Raw genomic sequence first — 19,865 nt, forward strand, 5'->3', positions numbered from 1 at the left:
ACTTATCCCAAGTCTGTCGTGTTCCAACCTACTACAATTAACACATTTAGGGTTTACAGTCAGCAATAAAAACTCTCCCAATTCGAAATTACCTTCTCAAATTCTTTTTCTTGTATGTCCAGCATTGTCTGAATCCGCTTCATAACCTCTCTGAAGTGTTCACCCTAATAATTACAACAAGATTTTTAATGTCAAAAAGATCTAGGAAAAAGAAGGGAAGCTGTTAGTATTTCCTCCTTTAAGCTTCATTGAAATAGATTGCTTCAATGTCTCTGTTATTTACATAATTACACAAGTGTCAACATCATTCCCTACAATATGGAACAACAGCAGGCAACTTGCTCTACATTCAGGAACTTTTAAGTCTTATTGATTTATTTTTATGCCAACTGCCCCATAAACTGACCAGGCACCGCCACTGATATGTGCAAATTAGGTTGAAGTAAAGTAGCAAAATTAGAAAATTAGCAGCAAAAATAGGAATTTGTAAAAAAGCCCCATATTCTTGCAAAGCTTGGGAGTGTGTTTCTGCTCCCTGTCTATGTAAAGTGCCCAAAAAAGTGACAGATACTGTGAATTTAAAAATGAATAATATATATTAACTGTCATAACAAGGAAATGCAGAACAAATGGTTTCCACCAAAAATCACCAAACAAGTTTCACTCTTTGATCAAAAACATGGAAATTAGTAAAATTATAATTTTAGAGGTAGAGAGATACATTTCTCATTCCCCAATTTTTAAGTAGGTAATTTTCATACAAAGTAACATGCATGAACCAGAAAAAGCTTAGAAGCAAATGGCTAACTGCTCCCAGAAATACACTTTTATAATAAAAGAATCAGGGTGACATTCAGCTGGAGCAGCACCACAGGAAAAACTTGAGAATTTAAATTAAGCTTTCAAAATTAGCTTTTGTTCTTGTACCAACTTTCAGCCCTAGAAGATAAAGCACATCAAATTACGAAGGGATGAAATGCAAAGCCATCTCAGAAAGTGATGGAGAAAGCAACCCCATTTTCCATAATCCTGTCTCAGTGAGAGCAACCATGGCAGGGCCACTTTGGCAACACTGCACTGCAGTTACTCAAGTGCTGTTGGAAATAGGGTTCTGGTTTGTTGGGGGATTCTGCAGGGGGCAGGGGATGGCAGCTGCTGCCAAGTGACAGCTTTCTAGGTGTTGCACAGGCTCACTGAAACACTGAACAACCTGGATATGCAAAAGGAACTGAGCTGGGAAATGACTGAACCATAAAAAGGCACAAATGGGGCAGAGCTGTTGATACAAGAGCTGTGTTTTCCTACACACTTCTTACATTAATGCGTATCTTCAACAGTACTTAAAGAAAATATCATCAGTTTAATCCCACAGGAGAAAAAGGGAGGCATACTGCACCTGGTGTATCCTCAGCAAGAATGGAATTCCAAATGTCCCGAAAACCTCTTTGTGGAAATGTGCCACTGTGATTAGCATCTCATTTTCTTTATCTATATCTACCTGGTCCAGAGGAATTTCCTAGATCCAGACAGAGAATGGTGACTCCAATCAGCTAAACTTCCACAAAAAGAAACTGATGTTTTGAAGTTATTTTTCTAGTTATTAAGAAACTGAAAGCATTATTGATGTACTGTTACTGATTTCAAACAATTCTATTTAAGAACAATTATAAGAGCTATGTTGTTTGACAGAGTCTTTTACCAGAGTCCCTCATCCCTGGCATGACAGCACATCAGCTTCCCCTACTCAGGAAATATTCTCCTGGCTTCCCTGAATGGCTTTTTTGACAAGAAATCTTCTATCAGTGCAGAACTAGCTGAGAGTAACACAGGCTTCTTGCCAGCTCCTCATTACAGTTTACACTGGAAACTTTTTTTTTTTTCATTTCTGATCTTTGAGGCAAGTTAGCAGATCTAAATGATGAGATGTTTAGAAAAAAAATCACATGTTAAGTATCAAATTTGCTTCAAGAACCTCAAGTGTAACAGAAAAGGAAACAAAACCTTCTAGAACATTACAGTACAAAAGTGGGTTCTAAACATAAACATTTCTATCATCAATTCTCAAACAAACCTTGGAATTATTGCCAAGACATTAAATGTCCTTTGGACAGGCTCTTGCCAAGTCTTCATGTATTGTTACAGAACATATGTAAAAATGAAATATTGAAACCCTTATAGGGAAGCAGATGGAACAAAGGATAATTTATCTTTTTTAAAGCATTATCTTTAAAAATACATATAATATCATCAGGTAATCTTAATACAAATATCACAGTATTTGAAGCTCAGCACCCAGAAAAAGAAAATTACCAGTTGAAAGAGTTTCCTCTCTCCAAGTCAGGTTTCAAAGCTCTCTGAGACAAGCACAACTTACCTCTATTCGAAACGTCCGACTTGTTGCAGGTGACAAACACTCTAACAGCTCATCCTCCTGATGGACACCAATTATTTTGTAACTTACAATTTCTAGCAGCCTTAAAGATAAACAGGAAAAGCATTTTTAAGAAGAGAATGAAAAAAATTCAATGCAACATTTCTTTCTCAAATCTTGAGAGAGATTAGTGTAGAATGTGCACTGATGCTGCTATTGTATTTATAAATTCAATCTTTAGTAAAAATTAAGCAGTAAAGCCATAAGAGGTTAATTATTTCTGGCTCATGGCAAAAAGCCAGGATGTGCCATAACAAAATATAGGTTTCTAGTGGAGATTATTTTATATATCCTCTTTAAATGACCTCACTTTTAACCCTGTAACTCCTGAGAAGTGAATAGCATGAAATGCTTGGATTGGAAACAATTAATAAGTCATGACTAACAAATGCAATTGATGAAACTCAAGGATGTAACTTTGTTAAACACAAAATAAATAACTGTGTAAAAATTATATTTATAGCTAAGAAGAATCCTTAACAGTGGCAAGCTGGAAGCTTTTAACACAGTATCAGATTTTATCTGTTAATAATAGTTTCTACAGTATTTTAAATTCTACAGATACTTTGCTGCATAAAAATCTACATGATCACATAGAAGAAATCACAGTCTTTCAGCTTTACCTTACCTTAATTTCCCTGAACCTTTTTCAGAGAGTTCTACAACTTTTTTACATTCTTCTAACAGGTCCCGCACACACCCATGCTTATCTGGATATACTGTTATTTCCTGTGGAATTTGAAACACAAAAATCATTAGAAAATCTGAAAAAGTAAACAACCACATTAAAGCACAGAACACACTGGATGGTTCCCCTTAACCACCCATCTTGAAAAGATAACTTAAGTCAACACCTATGTAATCTTCAACATTTTTGTTAACAGAACTGATTTTTTTTTTACATTTTTGTGCTCTTTGGGGGTTTTTTGCTGTTGTTTTATTAGGTCTTTTTACATCACGTACACCTTTCTTCTAATCCTGTGCTACTCAGGGGCAGACCCATACCCACAGCCATACCAGCTCTGACACAGAAATGACAGCAAGTGTGTAATGGCTTCACTCACCTCTTCCCTAAACTGGCTATTTAGCCATATGCATTTAAAACTTCTTCTGTTTTCAAAATCAGTTATCTTCATTTTGAGCTTAACAAAGAAAAGAAAAACACTTTAGGCATACTTTGAATGGGGCAGAATTATTTTTTATAACTCACCCCAATAAAAAGAAAAGACTCTTACCTGTTGATAGTAGAGTTTTTTCGGTTGCCTAGGCTTGAAGAACTGCAGAAGATCTCTTAAAGTACCTTCATAATTATGTCTAAGAGGATTACCAGGGCCATCCCTATAACTACAGAAGGAAAGAAAACAAGTTCTTAAAATCCATCTCTTCAAAATCCATTACTGCTCAGCAAATTGAAGCACCAAGAACATTTTTATTACTGGCTTTCAGTTTCACATAATTGCTAGCACAGACTAAGCAGCACAACACACAGAACTTTAGTGATTTTTACACACAGCTGGGCTGTGGGAACAGAAAACCATTCAGGGTGTGTGTTAACTCTCCTGGATGTTTACAAGCTCACTGATGTCAGGGCTGCAGGCTGGCAGACCTACATTCCTCTGAAATTACTGGCATAGCAGCACGTGCTTTAGATTGTGAAATGTTAATTTGTGGAGCCATATGACACAGCAAATTCCACAGTGAGCACAGCACTGGAAACTACAAAGAGCTACTCAAATTCTCACTGATAATGAAGGGAGACAGCCTCAGGTAACTAAAGCGATCTACACTTCCATTAAGACAGAGAGCTCTAAGTTTTGTGTGTGCATTATTCCTGAAGCACATACACAGAGCTATAATACATTACTTTCTGCTCTAGTTTTATACAGATTCAAGTCTACTTTTATACAAACATGTGTAAAACCACCACTTTAACCAGAAATATCCCTCTGAGCACCTGTGAACTTGTTAGTTTGTCATCATCTTCATAAAACCTCATTTGCAGACTTTGAGGGAGGAGGGGGGAATTCAGTGAATTAACTCCTTCATTTAAACTTGTAAAATCAGCAAAAATACTGCTTTTATGTGCATTTGTTTCTCCTCTCCTCCATTCTAGAAATCTGCATTCACTGAAACAGCACTTCCATTAGCTTAGCAATTTATCCCACAGCATCAGGCTTTGAAGTAATTAATGATTTTTAAAATGACATTTACCAGAACTCTTCTAAAACATGCAATTCTTTGAGGCTCTAGAGACAGACATTGCAATACTTCAACTGTCAAAGCAACCTGCTGTGCTTGCCAGAAAGGTAGCAACTTACTGGTAGAGAATTAGTTAATGACCTGGAAAAGCTAATTTTTGAGGAACAGCTTAGACACAGAATACTAAGGAATTTGTCTTACCCTTGGGACTTGAAAAATTGTAATAGCATTGGATCCGTGTTAAGCCTCTGAGCGACTGTCTTTGCAACCTGAAAATAAATTTTTGGGTAAGTTCTGAATTGTTTCACTCAGTTATGACATTGCTCTACAATCATACAGTCATTCATTCCGTGACAGGAACATTATGCTACTGAAATTCTGAGAGAACCCACTATGCCTACCTCCCCAAGGCTAAATAAACTTGTATTGTTAGCTTCTGAACAGTTGACACAGAATAAGATATTCTAAGGAAAAAAAGAGGGAACTGTTTTATTACAGCAAGTTACTGTTGTCAAAAGGCCACTAAATCCATAGCAATTGTTCCATTCTTATTTTGCTTGTTTTTGTTTGGTTGCTTTTTACTGGGTTTTTTTTTTTAATTATACTATAAGTAAAGTATGCAATACTTACTCTGAAGAGTCCCACTCCTTTAAATCACTCCAAGTTAGTTAGTTTGCTGACTAATAACACCACATTATTCCCATGAGTACACTTCACATCACTGCCTCACAAAAGGCAGGGCCATTCTGGTTTTGCCTTACTAAAAAACCTCAAACCATACAGATCTAACACTTCAAGTGAAAAAAAAATAAGAGAGAGCAATTGGCCTAAAAACAAATTATAAGAACAGTATAGCAAAACTCATCCCTGACTTTTCCTGTGTATGCAGATGCTCAAAGTTTCTGCCTTTGGGAACAGAAAATATAACTATCTGGGGTTTTAAGTAATTTTTTTGACATTGACAAAAGCAACTGCAGGAGAACTGTAGGGAGTCAAATCTATTCAGCCTCTTAATAGATCAGACCAACTTAATTTCAGTTTTTTTCTTATGTTTTCATGTTTAGTTTTCCTTATCTAAACACCCTAACCCATCTATCATCAACACAAGAGGTTTGATCTGCTAGTGTCACCAAGCATTAAACTTCATTGTGTGAAGAAAGCAAGACAGCTTGGTCTACAAAATAAATATTGTTGTTGATTATTACAGGCACAAAACTAGATTCCCAAGGTATTTTCCTTTTAATGGTCAAATAAGTTGAGCAGGTTCTGTTGATTATTACAGGCACAAAACAGGTAATCACTAGATTCCCAAGGTATTTTCCTTTTAATGGTCAAATAAGTTGAGCAGGTTTTACATATCACTTTGAAAGCAAAATTTAATGAGAATATAATTTCCCTGACAGTGCAAAATGGTCTACCAAGAAAGAATCCAATTATCAAATAACTCATTATTAATAAAACTCAGGGGTTTATAGTATTTTTTTCTCACAAGCCTTAGTGGCTTCCTTAAATTTTTCATTTAAAATGAAATGTACACAATGCAAAAAATGTACATAGTTTAAGAACTTTTCTAAAAGTATGTATAACGCATTTGTGAGCTAGTGCAAAAGTTCCTTTCCAAACAGGGAAATAAAAGAGAAACAGGACACATGCCTGAAAGTAATTCATCCTATTGGATAAAGTAACAACAAAGCCTGGGTCATTGGGGATGGTTTTGTCACAGAAAATGACATCCACACGGTGATAGAGGTCCCGGAAGTACTCCTTAGCTGTGGGGAGCTCGCTGTTATCATTTTCTGGGTCATCCCTACAAGAGCAAACAAATGATGATACCATTACACATCACACTGCTACACACATAGGCAGTTGGGGCTTTTAAAAACATGTTCTACAGTAAGTCAGCAACAGTGGAGAGATACAGAGATGAAGTTTAGAAACCTTCTGCAAGAGCCACCACTGGCACACAGGAGTCAGTGCAGTCAGCAGTGACCCAGAGCCCGCCGTGGCTGGGTGCTGCAGGGCCCGGCGCCCTCGCCTGCTCTGCTGCTCCCCTGGCAGCCTGGCCCTGCTGGGCTCCTGTGGCTTCACAGCACCACTGCAGCAGGAGCTGTCCCTCCCTCCCACCCTAGCACATCCCTGTGTGTCTGTACTGATGCTGCACAGCTTTTCGTGAACCCTTGTATCAATCACTTTGCACAAAGGACAGATGGACAGCATTCCTTGGCACAGAGAGGCAGAACAGCGGGCACAGGGGCTGGTTTGGGTCACTCCTGACTGGTACCCCAACTTCTCTGCAGAGAAATAGCACCAGGGTACAAGCTGTGCACTTACCCAGGAGTCAGCAGCCAGCCAAGGGTGCATAACACCAACTGGGTCAACTGGGAATGCGAGTTCCAAGGCATGACATGAGAAATACATTCATCTCACATAATCTGGGGTAAGAGTGCTGAAGATAGACTAGCTGGCTTCCACCCACTGTCAGCCCATGGAGAGAAACAGAGCAACACAGTTGGGTGTGACCATCAGGAGTGAGAGCATAGAAATGCTGATTTATAGCCCTGCCAAGCTTATGAAAGATCTCTTTATTGGATACAAGATGCAGGAGCTCCCCTTCTGCCTTGGAGAAACCTCCAGCTGAAGCACCAGTACACCTAAGAGTGGCACGTGCTCAGGCAAACTAGGAGCATCTCATCACTGCAGACCAGTAAGGACCTGACTGCGAGCACAAGGGAGAGGCAAAAAGGGAAAGCAGTTCAGTGTAGTTCCGGGCTGAAAGAGCTCCAAGAGCCTTGTCCAGTGGCCATGGTATCTGAAATGCTGGAAGGCTCTTCAGTGTCTGCGTTACAGTGGCTCCAGTACAAAGCTGCACAAAGCAGATGCATTGCTGAACACACTCTGGTAATATTATGAGCTGCTTTAGGTTATTGGTTTTGTAAACTAGGAGAACACCTTTTCCTTAAGTAATGTGGGACATGATACTCAGACACCACTAATACTTGCTCATTTCCCCTTTGAATAAACAAATGAGAACTGCATAGAACACATCTACTATTGGAATGTAATACTTAGCTCTTGATAAAAAAAGCTTAAAGGAAGTTCAGCTCTCAAAGTCAGGTGTTTTAATTGCAATAAGGTACCCCCTTAAAATACATACTTCTGAAACACTATGATGTCACCATCCATGAGTTCATCGAGAGCTTTATCAAGAGATACATCATAGTCTTGAATCCTTTCTGTTAAATTGGGTTTAACTTCCTGCAACAAAGAACAAAAATTATTTACCACAGAATAAAAGGCAAAAATAAAGGTCACAAATAAACCACAATATGGAAGAAATCATCAGATAAGGTAACCTGTACATTCTTTCAACTGAAACACATGGATAGATATGTATCTATACAAATGTATATAAAATATCTATATGCATATTTATACTTGCAGGCTGATCTCTGGGCTGACCCAGGGATAAAAGCACCCGTGTAAACAAACTGGAATGGCACTTAACCCTGGCCTGCCCAGAGCAAGGAATACAGTTTTGCTTTTTAGGATGGCACTGTGTGTGCTGCCCTGGAACCACCAGAGAGAGCAGCAGGACTGCTACCAGAAATTGCAACAAAAACCCAATTCCTTCTTCTTACTCTAGCAAGGACTTTGCCTTGGCAAGATCTGCACCATCAGCACTCAATAAATGTAGCACTTATGAAGATTCACTGCTTATGTGTTTGGGCAGAAACAGCCCAGCAGACTAAGGATTTTGTTTCCTGACTTTGGCTTGGGGAAGGAAGGAGAAGATACAACATTTTCCCAACTTCACTAAGGTGGGCACTGAAAACACAAAGGCCAATAATGTCAGCAGCATTCTCTCCTCTAACTCAGCAACATAGGTTTAGCACAACAAAGCTGCTCATATAGGACCCTCATGGAGACAATTTTTTGGTTTTAAAGCTTTACACTTTTATCTGTTGAATATAAAATCTGTTTTGAAGTTAACACTCTGCTGCAACTCTTTTGCAGCACTGTAGACTTCAAAGTTACAGATTACAGTGCTGGTAATTTATAAATCACCATTGTTATGAGCAACCTTTTTAAATGATTTTGTTTTTCTTTACAGCATGCAAAAGACAAAAAAGTTACAAAAAGTCTATCAATCCAAACCTCATAGAGGATAAGGTTAGTTTCTTGTGGAAATCCTGCTCTCTCACACATAACTGGAAGTAAGTCACCTGTTGGAGAAAAAAGGAGGAATGTGAAATGTGTAGCACTAATTGCTAGTGAAACCAATCACAGAAAGGAGAGAATCTCTTTCTGTACCCTGGGTAGATGGCTCTACAATGCCTAAGAAAGGGCCTTCCACACTTAAGTTTCCCTTGTTGACATTCAACCAGACACACATTTATGGTTCCTTTCCACTTTGACTGAACTACAAAAATATGTGCAAGTTCATTGAAAATCCAAGAGATTAAGTAACACTGCTTCTTCCCCAGAAAAAAGGTTTTGCATCTTAAAAAAAAAAAAGACAGCTAAAGTACAAAATTAAAAAATATGTATAAGTTAACAAAAAGAGACATTCAAAATAAAAAAACTAAAATATTTTTAGTCAGTGGATATTTGCTGAATTCCTTAAATGGACCCTATATGAAAATCAAGGCTCACATGTAATTCAGGCTGAGCAGCTGCTCAGGCTGCCACAGTGAAAGGTTATGGAAGAGTTACTTGAAAACCTCTTGGGAGGAAAGTATCACATCCCAAAGCTTTACAACAGGTCTGAAACAGCTGTAACACCTGGTGAGTACAGCAACAATGAACTGACCATCTGTGGGGATTTGAGGCTCAGACCTGCAGAAAATGTCACTGACAAAACATGGGGAAGAAAACTCTCACGTACTGGGGGAAGTAAGAATTTGCTTCTGTGGTGTACCTTTGGTTTCAGTGATGGAATTATTATTAAAGGAAAAGTATGTGCAATCTGCTTTAAAACTTCAATGATTACAATGAAATTGAAATTCAGAACTCACGTATTTTACAGGATATAGGGGTGTAGATATGTCCACAATAATTCAAACTCCGAGTTTTCGGATCATACATCTTCAGAAACAACATTACATCATCTACAAAGTAAAAAACAAGACTTAAAATTAAGTAAGGCTTGGGGAGGGGTAAGGAGATCACCTAGATGTTTTTATTTACACAGTAACAAATATGTCTCTTTATTAATTCAGTGCCCTTAAAATATAGAGAGAAATGCATTCAGTGAGTCTAAAAACATACAAAGCATGCCTTCCACTTCAAGAGAAATGAAGGAGAAACTGCATGAGAAAAACTAATTTCAGCACTCAAGTAGTTTGATGGATACATCAACAACATCACTGAAAAAAGAAGTGCACAGTGTCTCTGGAGATGCACCCAACATGAAAGCAGTTTGTATTTTAGAAATGTTTAGCCCATATGCTTACGATCTTTATCAAATTTGGGTAATGTTGCTCCAGTAGCAGCCATCTCTGGATCTACTGTTTCCAAAAATATTGTCCATGGATTCTCATTGTCACTGAGCTCAATCATCTATGCAGAAAGATGTGAGAGAAGAAAAAAAAAAGTCTCTGAAGAACTTAATACAACCTGATACCAGCATTTTGATCAGATACAAGGACTTCATGACATTGTACAAACAGGAGAGGGTTTTTTTTGAAGTTCTGTTAAAGGAAGTTTATGAAATTTATTAAGACAAACAAATATGGATCTAAAACTACCAAAAAGCTTTGATGAAGCAGTCACAGTAGGTTTTATCTAAAATGAACCCACTTCTTTATCTTTCAAAAGGTTACCAACAGCTATCATTATAAGGACAAGGACATGACTTAATTTTAGAATAAAAGGAGGGTGAAACCATCCTGTGGTATTTAGACACGCTTTACATTTTAAGCAACAGAATTCCTTAAATCCAGAGGGTTTGCCCCTTTTGTCAAAGGGACAGTTCTGTTTTAATCTAACATGAGAAATCATGTTACACCTTTTTTTCCACAGCAGAAAAATCATGCACCAACCACACTGCTGCTTCCTATCCAAATTAATCCATTAAACACAGAGTTTTCCCAAGTATCAAACTTCACCAGATACAAAAACATTAATTTTAAATCAAAAGCCTGAAAAATCTTATGCCTCAAAGTTAGATATTCTTCAAGAGAACTAAGAATCACAGGAGAGGTACAGAAGTAATATCATCTCTCAGTGACTACTTACCGTTTTATTGCCATCTGCTTCATTATCTAACATTGCAGGTCTTTTTGTTCCATTACTTCTAGCTTGCATTGGCCATAATCTGATTTGATCCTGGGGAAATCCCTAAAATAAATAAAAATTGTGACAGGAAACTATATCAAACCAAGGGAAAAATAGGCTAAGATGCTTTTATTAAACTGAAACAGATCTTCTGTGTTAAAAGGTCTAAATTATGATTGCTGTCAATATGTGGAGAAGGTAAGGGCTAGAAAACAACCATAATGTAACAAAATAAATACATGCAGGTATTCAGCTACAGAAAACTCACCATTGTTTGAGAGAGGTTTTGAACAAATTCTGTAAGTGTGGAGTTTTTTAATACTTTGAAAACAGTGTATTTCACTTTTTCTTCATCATACATATCATTGCCTTGGTGACCACAGAACTGATCCTCTGCCACTATCTGAAAAATGACATTTAAAGGTTACTTTTCAGATTAGCCCAGCTGCACCATGTAATACCTTCTCAGGATGCTTTACTATGCAACCTCCCTGGCCCTCTGGCACAGTGCTAACACTATTCATGTTCTCAGGGACCAAATTTGCAAGAACACAGATTACAATGAAATTAAAAAATCGTGATTGATAATCTCATCAGTGCAAGTAAATAAATACATTAATTCTTACAAATCCTGAGCAATTACAAACCAGTCGTGCTTAGATCCCAAGTCTTGGAACGTGCTCTAACAATCTTGGCACTTGGAGAAAATAAAAAGGCTACATAATTCTGGAGTGGTGCAATGCAAGGAGGCCACTGAACCCTTTCCCTGTATTTCCCACAGCTCCCCTTCACTCTTTGGTAACAGAAACACAAAGAGTGCAATGCTGCCAGTGTCCCACTGCAAACTCAGTGCAAATGCAGGGCAGAACAAGCTGGACTTCACCAGTATCTCTGCTTATCAACATCAGAGAGAACAGGCAAGGAAACATGGAGGCACATGGAAAAGGGGTTCTCTTTTCCTGTGCCAGATGGGCTCTGGAAAGAGCCATAAACAGGGTTCCTTAAGGCAATTCATAACAATCTAGCCCATCTGGCTTTTCCAAAAAGATAATTGCAAATATAAGCACTCTCTCCTTCTGCTTCTACTTGATGAGCTCCGTTTGGCAATAGCCCAGACCTGCAGCCTATGGCTAGATACATTCTAATTTTAGAAAATAATTCCTGAAGGAGATAGAAGTGCAGTGGCAGGGCAGCCATTTGAAATAACCTGGTCCTTTTCCCTTTCACCTGAACTTACTATTTTTACTTACAAGCACCAAATTCTAAAGAAAACAGAAATGTTTATAACATAGAGTACTGTGTGTTTTATTAGAATTTGTTGCATATGTAAATGTACCTAAAAGCACTAAAATTATAATTTCTCTTCAAACACTACTTCAGAAGAAAAAAAAAAAAAAAAAAGATAAAATCAAGGTTTGCCTCCAGGGTGGTTCAATAGTCTAAATTTTCATGGTAAAGAAGTTGTAACTTAATCTGTTTCAAAAGCTGACCTGCACTTGCATATAGAGGTGAGCTTCCTGCCTCTCCTTCCTCTTCTGAGCTTCTATCCTCTTCTCTTCTTGTAGCCTTTCTACAAGTTGTTGAGGAATATCATGGTCGGTAACAGGCTGCAAAACTTCACCTATAAAGCAGATTTTATGATGTTATTTCAAGATTTACATCAAACAATTTCTTTTTCATACATGCTTGACTTCTTTCTGATTTGAAGTCAAAACCAACTTTCTTCATCTTTCACTTAAAAACATGGTTTGATATCACCATGCTTTGGCACAAGAAGCACTTCTACAACAAGCCAAAATGCACTACTCCCATGAAATATATATCATAGACTTCTGAAAGAAATATTCAGTTCAGAATTAAAAAAATATTCGCCATCACTCCATTTTTAAAGCATGTATGTATCTACACATTTACAATCAATTTGATTTTATTCCATTACCCAAGTCAGTTCACTAAGTTCATCCTGTAAACCAGCCAAGGTTGAAGCACTTTGCAGGTGCCTTACTGAGCTAAAAGATGACCCAGAGCAGCACACACTCCCAAAGTGAGAGGACGGCTGGTTGATCCCACAGGATCGCTACATTCCGACTGTAAATAAGGCAGTCCTGTTGTGCAGGAACACTGCCAACAATTCAGAGGTAAAGCAGCCCTGCCTGCCTGCCTGTCAGTGCCCTCTGAGCACAGAGAGGACACGTACTGAGCTTGGACTCCCTGATGTACACCAGCATGTAGGCGTTGGTGCAGTGCCGCACGGACAGGTCGTCGTCGTGCCCCCCGTAGTTGTGCTCGATCGCCTCCTCCTTCGTGCACCTCGACACAACGTCGTCATCGAATTTACACCACTAGGGAGGAAGTTTTACAGAAAGGTGATTTTACATGTAAAAACATGTTCCTGAATGACAAATTAATCCTATTTCTGGCATGTCTTTCAGCTCTTTGAAGTAACTAAAATTACCTTCAAGCGGCATGACTTTTAAAAGGAAAACTAGTTCAGTATAATTTGTGCTACCTGCTACTTGTGCTCAGCATAAGGAAGTCCATAAATACCAAACCTTTACTGAGCATTTTACAGTGAGTACCAAAAGCACAATAATGATTCCAAGAAGCTTTTCTTAAGACTTCAAATATGTAATATTTCTGTAGGAAACAGAAAATTTACTTCATCTGTTTTAAAATGAAATAAAAAGCAGTGATAAACAAGGCAATGAGTAATTCTCTGTAAATTTAGAGCAATATACATCATATTTTAAATTACAACAATAAAGCCAATTAAGAATAAATTACAAATAGCAACAAATTCACAGTAAAATCTGACTTCTACTCTTACTGTGAACAACCACGTACACAGAAAACCAGTCAACTCAAGGGAAGAGGCACCTGACCTACAAATGTCCGATCCAATCAAGTCACCTAAACCTGGAACAGTGGGACATACACAAACATGCTGAACTTCTGAGTCACAGAAGCACTGGAAATGCTCATACTTGCTTCAGCAAAGTCAGTCTCAAAAAAATGCTGGATAAAATCTGATTGCAGAACTTGAATACATACACACACAAGAGAAGGGATTTCCTCAGTTTAAAAGTCTTGTTAAAAGGCAAGTGTGTATGCAATCTTCTTTTAGGGGAGGAAAATTCCGAAGATTTGCCCATTATAAAAAACTGCAAGTATACATTTACAACACACAAATACTTTTAGATGCTTTTTAATACTTACTTTGCCATCACCCTTTGGATTTAAGTAAACAACATAATGTCCACCATGGTTATCTCCACTGTGTACTAGAACTGCATGGAGAATGTAATTTGCAGGATCTTTAGGATCTGTTTTTTGCAAAAATTCATCTAGTGGCAACTGTTCAGGAAATTCAAACCTAGTTTCAAAAAGAATGAAGACAATTGTATTTGTAGTTAAGATAGACACACATTATCAGGCACTACTATGGAACATTATGTGTACTCCTAAAGCAAAGAATAAAAATTGAACATGTTACTGTTACAATGCCACTTCTAACCAGGACATGCTGCATACAGTGGCAGAATTTATACTGTTTAAATATGGAATAAAAATAAACTTTTCAAGCAGCTCAGGAAAGCACGCCCTCAGTAAACAAGGGCAAGAGCACTTCAACTGAATTAGGGCTGGTTTGGATTCACTGCATCAAGGCAAAAGCTTTAAAATCTGTTATTTTCTAGCAGACAAATGTAGCTTCCCTAGCACAGGTACCATTGGACTGGAACATTACTCTGAAATATCTCACCTTGGTGAGAATGAGATAATTGCAATAAACATTTAGTTTACAACCAACCATGTATCTCCTTGAGAAATTATCAGCCTCTACTTACAGTGAGTGGGCAAATGGCTCTCCCTCCATCCATGGAAACAGATGGAGGGCAAGCAGGTCCTCCTTACTCATCCTGCTTACTCTGGTGGCAGCCTAGCCATATACTGCACAAAGAATGCTACACAAGCCATTAAAAGATGCAGGCACCTGTTCATGGTCAAAACAATCACTATGGATTACCAAACCTTCAATTTGTCATTTTGAACTTCAACATTCAACCAGTGCACCTTTAGGGGCCTTCACTGTGAGGGACTGCACAAGCCTGCCTCTCAGAGCTTAGTCAAAACCAGGATTTTGGGAAGCCATTTTTTGCTAAAATACATTCACAGGTCTAAATTCTACAAAAAAACCCAACCCACACACTAAACCAACCAAGCCACTTACCTATCATTTATCTTGATGTTTTGGTCAGTCTGAGGATCATACATAAACCTCATGAGCTGTAGGTGCAATACTGGTGGCAGCGTTAGGAACTTCACACCTTTCTCTGCCTCCTAGACATTTTAAAGGAAATAGAGGGTTGAAATTGCAGGATTTTTAGCAACTCAAAATACTTGTTTGTTGCAGACAGTCTTCATATGGACTTTTATAGACTTGACAACACAATGTGCACAAGAATGGTTCAAAATTTGGGTGCAACTTGAGTTATCCTAATGCTGCGCAGCTCAACCTCCCATGAGCTACTCCACTAACACAAAAACTCAATTAAACGAAATTTAGGCCATACAAGAATATGTGCACATCTCACTGCATTAGGAGCAAGTTACCTGCATAAATAAAATTGGGAGAATGTGGAGGCAAAAGCTCATTTTTGATCAATTAAGAATTTCATGTTCATTGCATCCTGCCAACAAGGATTTGGCTACTGTGCTATGCCTTCCTAAGAACAGCTAAAGAATATCTAGAACATTACTGACAAAACCTGGTATGAAAAAACTGCAGAAATAAGCTTTAGTAAAACATTATTTATAAAGGACTTCAGCTTACTCCAGTGGGTGCAGCAAAGTGCAACTGAAGAGCTCAGAAACACGTGCACACACATAAATGTTTAATTTCCATGGGTTCACTTGGTGTGCTTGCTGAGAATACAAACATGAGCTCTCCAAAGTTACTTTTAGAGCTATGCTGTTTTTACTTGACACATGGAAAAACAGACTACTCATAGAGGAAGAACTTCTCAGTCTTGAGATTGGTGGAAAAGTAAATCATTCTAGCAACTGGAAGACTTGGGACATATAAAACTCACTACAAATTAAATTGCTATAAAATCTGAGCTCCATTTTAAGAAACCTAACACCAAATAAGAAGAACTATATAAAAAGCTTGTCTAAGAAGAAACATCACCAAAATCAGCTGATTAAATCTAGAATGGGTTTTGCAACACTGTTATTTTATCAAAGATAATGAAATAAGATTTAAAACCTGGTTAAAAAAAAATAATACCTGCAAGCCATGTTCTCCTGCATCATACTTGTTATCACCATCCAACTGCTCCACTGCAACGTAGTCAATGAAGGACTCAAAAACTGAAAGAAGAAAGATTAGGGAATTGTACAGAAGAAGGAAAAAATGTAAGTTTACTATAGCCTGCAACATATTAATTAAATGAAATATTAGGACAGGGAAGTCTCTGTTTGAGTACTTCTCTCTTTAAGTATAGTTTTATATTGTTTAAGAATATCAAGAAATGTACCATATTGCAGAGGCATATCTAAGAATACCAGCAGATTTTAAAATCACACAGCTACAGCTGTCTGCCACAACTCCTCACTTCTCAGCTGTTAAGCATCAAGCCAGATGCCTCTGTTTGCTGGACTCCTACACATGCTTTCCTGTCCCTTGTACCCCAAGTGCTCAGTAAAGATGTGATAAGGGACCACTGTTACGCTGTTCTGAGTAGTTAATTCTTTTTTTTTTCTTATTACTATGGCCAGGTCTAAATAAGCATGTATTTCTTCCAAGTTCATCTTTATATATAAATTATAACTACTGTGACAATACCACTGTGATCACCATAGCACAGTTTTATGACACCAGAAAACTCCTTAAGTTCTTAGTTTTATGAAAAGATACCAATGAGAGAATTAGGAAAGAAGGAAATTAGGGAAATGAAATAGGATAAGGAAAAAAAAGAAAAGTAATACAGGCAGAAACATTCTCTGCATTGAAAATGTTTTCAATAAGGTGTCCTAAAGCACATACTTCCAATCACTGTGCACCAAAACAAACCCATTTGAAAACAACAGGCACTAAAGTTGTCCAGCATGCTGAAGTACTGGATGGGTGCATACCACAATGTATCACTTACTATTTTTCTTTCCCTTTATACTTAGCTGGATGTCATAATAATCTTCTATTCGTTCAGATCGATAGTCTACGTGCTTGCATTGGATGTAAGACTGGAAACAAAACCAAAACAAGAACAGTAGTTGAACAGAAGTTCAATTTTATAAAAGTAAGGAGAGCTAATATAAATTATTTTTGAGAAAGATATAAAATACATACCACCATCTTCCCTCTGAACAATTTAGGGATAGTGCCTTCTACACATGTGCCTTTCATTTTATTTTCCACGTTATCAAGCAGCTGAAAGAAAAATCAGTTTTTACACAACATAAACTTGCAGTTTTTTAAATTTATTCATCAAACACACGACTACTTAACTGATTAGACGCTAAATTACTTGGACAAAAATGAAATGTTAGTCTATTTGTACTGGCACCTCCTTTCTAGTCCTTTAAATCCTCCTCTTTTCCCCAGACTGAGAGCAACTCCAGCTACTCCATTCTTTGAGTCTGGAAACCCCCACAGATGTAACAATGCATTTCATCTTCAAAACTTCACTTCTCCCCACGGCTATGAAAGTACCACTAGCACATGTTCCAGCAACTTTCAAGCTTCCCTACTTTTTACAAATTCCTTACCCATAAAAGGCCACAATCAATCCCATTGTTAAAGAGAAACCAAGGCAAAAACTCTGCCTTTGAGACCTAATTTAAATTAATCAGGACCACTATTACTCTGATAGTTCCTATACTGTATTATATATATATATATATATACACACACACAGAATATCAAGAGAAATTTATATATCAGAGACCAGCAAGAAACAGTATAAACATACCACTCGACATAATTCCTGGACATCATGTTGCATGAAGCTGTCTAAAGTTTCCCACCTTTTAAGGCAAATAAATAAAAAATTAGTAATTAGGAAAAAAACACCTCAAAAGACATTTTTGATTTCTTTGCAGATCAAGAATGTAATACACAGGTTCTCTAACTGTGTAGCAAGAAAGGGCAGTGAACTTGTAGGAGCTGTTCTGAGCCCACCCCACTTCGCCTGTGTGGGACTGGGGCAGGGACAGCAAAGGCACCCAGAGCCAGCTGAGGAGACCACAGCCAGGCTGTTGCTCTTCCAGCCTACAACCCAGTCTCAGTTCATGCCAAAAAACCTCTTAAATAAAGGCTTGGGAGCAATTCAATGCCATCAGTTTCCACAGCAGGTTTCCAGCTGCCTCTCTTTGAGGGCCCTTCAGGTGCAGTCAAGTGGCATTCAGGGATTATTTCAGCACAGGAAAGGAAGCAAATGGATTTGTAGGAAAGACTGGCTCCTTTGTGCTCATCTAAACAGTTAATCCTGGGCATGCAGTAACTCCAAGGAGGCATTCAGCTTTCTGAACTGTCCATGTGCAAACACACAGTGTGAAAGCAGGGCTGAGGGCAGCAGGATCTAAATGCCTCACAGCCAGCATGGCACACTGCAACAAGGGCGTTCAGCACTCCTGCCTTTAATAAAACAAGAAGCACAAAGTGTTTCTAGTTCCAGCATTAAGTACACCTGTGAGAACTGTGCCTTCAACTCAAGAAAGCTTTTTAAATTCTAAGTATCTGACAACTTTTTTGCAGCAGCCAGCACTCCCAGCTGTATAAAGTAAACTCTGCTGACTGTAGGCTCCAGGTTCAGTGTGATGCTCCACCCTGGCCCTGGAACCAGCAGCAGGATGATCAGGAGCAGCGCTGACTTTATCCTCCCTCCCACTCTCTTCTCAGTGACTCACCCCCACTGTCACATGGTAGCAAACTAATCTCTAAAGTGTGCCAACAACTGTGTGGGGTCCACATTAAACAAGCTGAATCAAGTGTCCTGTCAGATAATTAAGAATAGAAAATAATGCCCTGACTCTCTAGGCTTTAAACACTAGCCATCTCATAGGACAAAGCAAAGGAAAAGGTCACACACTAAAATTAGGATAAAGAAGGGCTCCTTCAGACATGGCATCATTTTCTACTTAAGGAAGTCAAACCTAGAAATACAGAACACTCAGTAAAAAGTAATACCCTAGTAATACCTGAGCACCTAGGGTTCACAAGGCCCCTTGTTCAAAAACCCCTCTCTGATTCAATGATGACGGAAGGGGGAAACCTAAATCTTCAAACACATTCTAAAATTCTTTTCCAAGAACAAAAGCAGGCATGAACACATTTTTAAAACTCTGCTGTTGGATACAAAATTAAGCATCTGCAACACCCTTGGGAACAGCTTCTTGAAGCTACTGAATATAACACAGTTGGGATCATAACTGGAGATGAAATATTTACTCTGTCACCAAGTCCTGTCCTGTAACAGGACAGCAGGGGCACTGATCCACCAAATATACAGTGTGCTGGTAGGAAGAAGGAACGGCCAGATAAACAGACAACACAGGCTACTGATTTCCTTTTAAGATTCCCCTAAAAGGGGAAGAGTAGTCAAGGTTGCAAGGAGGTTGTTTTAGGACAGAGCATGACTGCAGGCTGTAGCAGCAGATGCAGGATGAACACGAGGACAACTGTATGAAAAAGATGATACAAAATGTGTTTTGAAATAAGATGTGTTCCTAATGCGTTTTGAAATAAAACAGTGCTTGTCAGTACTGCTACAAGAGTAACCTATAAATACACTGAGACACAGTAATACAAAATGAAGTATTTTAGAATGGATTTTAATAAAATCCTACTCCACACTTACAAGACATGCAAAGGAAAGTCTTGTAAAGGTTATACTAATGTTAATCTTTCTGTCCTCACTTGTGTCTTCAGTATGTTGTTGGAAAATGTTACAGCAGCCAT

At 38.2% G+C, this 19,865-nt stretch overlaps 1 protein-coding gene across 2 annotated transcripts in view; it reads right to left on the reverse strand.

Moving 5' to 3' along the window:
• USP7 (ubiquitin specific peptidase 7) overlaps positions 1-19,865 on the reverse strand; it is a 71,166-nt gene that overhangs the window by 5,113 nt on the left and 46,188 nt on the right. For both annotated transcript variants that reach the window (XM_041401425.1, XM_041401424.1), the window contains 22 exons: positions 17,878-17,932; positions 17,256-17,336; positions 17,059-17,149; positions 16,194-16,276; positions 15,135-15,244; positions 14,123-14,279; positions 13,104-13,248; positions 12,397-12,527; positions 11,175-11,309; positions 10,868-10,969; positions 10,084-10,189; positions 9,646-9,738; positions 8,786-8,853; positions 7,785-7,885; positions 6,284-6,437; positions 4,832-4,899; positions 3,667-3,775; positions 3,496-3,573; positions 3,060-3,160; positions 2,375-2,474; positions 1,397-1,516; positions 93-164 (listed from right to left, as the gene is read on the reverse strand). In XM_041401425.1, the coding sequence (XP_041257359.1) occupies positions 93-164; positions 1,397-1,516; positions 2,375-2,474; positions 3,060-3,160; positions 3,496-3,573; positions 3,667-3,775; positions 4,832-4,899; positions 6,284-6,437; positions 7,785-7,885; positions 8,786-8,853; positions 9,646-9,738; positions 10,084-10,189; positions 10,868-10,969; positions 11,175-11,309; positions 12,397-12,527; positions 13,104-13,248; positions 14,123-14,279; positions 15,135-15,244; positions 16,194-16,276; positions 17,059-17,149; positions 17,256-17,336; positions 17,878-17,932 (2,260 nt within the window). The remainder of the gene's footprint in view (positions 1-92; positions 165-1,396; positions 1,517-2,374; positions 2,475-3,059; positions 3,161-3,495; positions 3,574-3,666; positions 3,776-4,831; positions 4,900-6,283; positions 6,438-7,784; positions 7,886-8,785; positions 8,854-9,645; positions 9,739-10,083; positions 10,190-10,867; positions 10,970-11,174; positions 11,310-12,396; positions 12,528-13,103; positions 13,249-14,122; positions 14,280-15,134; positions 15,245-16,193; positions 16,277-17,058; positions 17,150-17,255; positions 17,337-17,877; positions 17,933-19,865) is intronic.

The sequence above is a fragment of the Onychostruthus taczanowskii genome, unplaced genomic scaffold (assembly GCF_017590055.1).
Source record: "Onychostruthus taczanowskii isolate IOZ18803 unplaced genomic scaffold, ASM1759005v1 scaffold19, whole genome shotgun sequence".
Lineage (NCBI taxonomy): Eukaryota > Metazoa > Chordata > Aves > Passeriformes > Passeridae > Onychostruthus > Onychostruthus taczanowskii.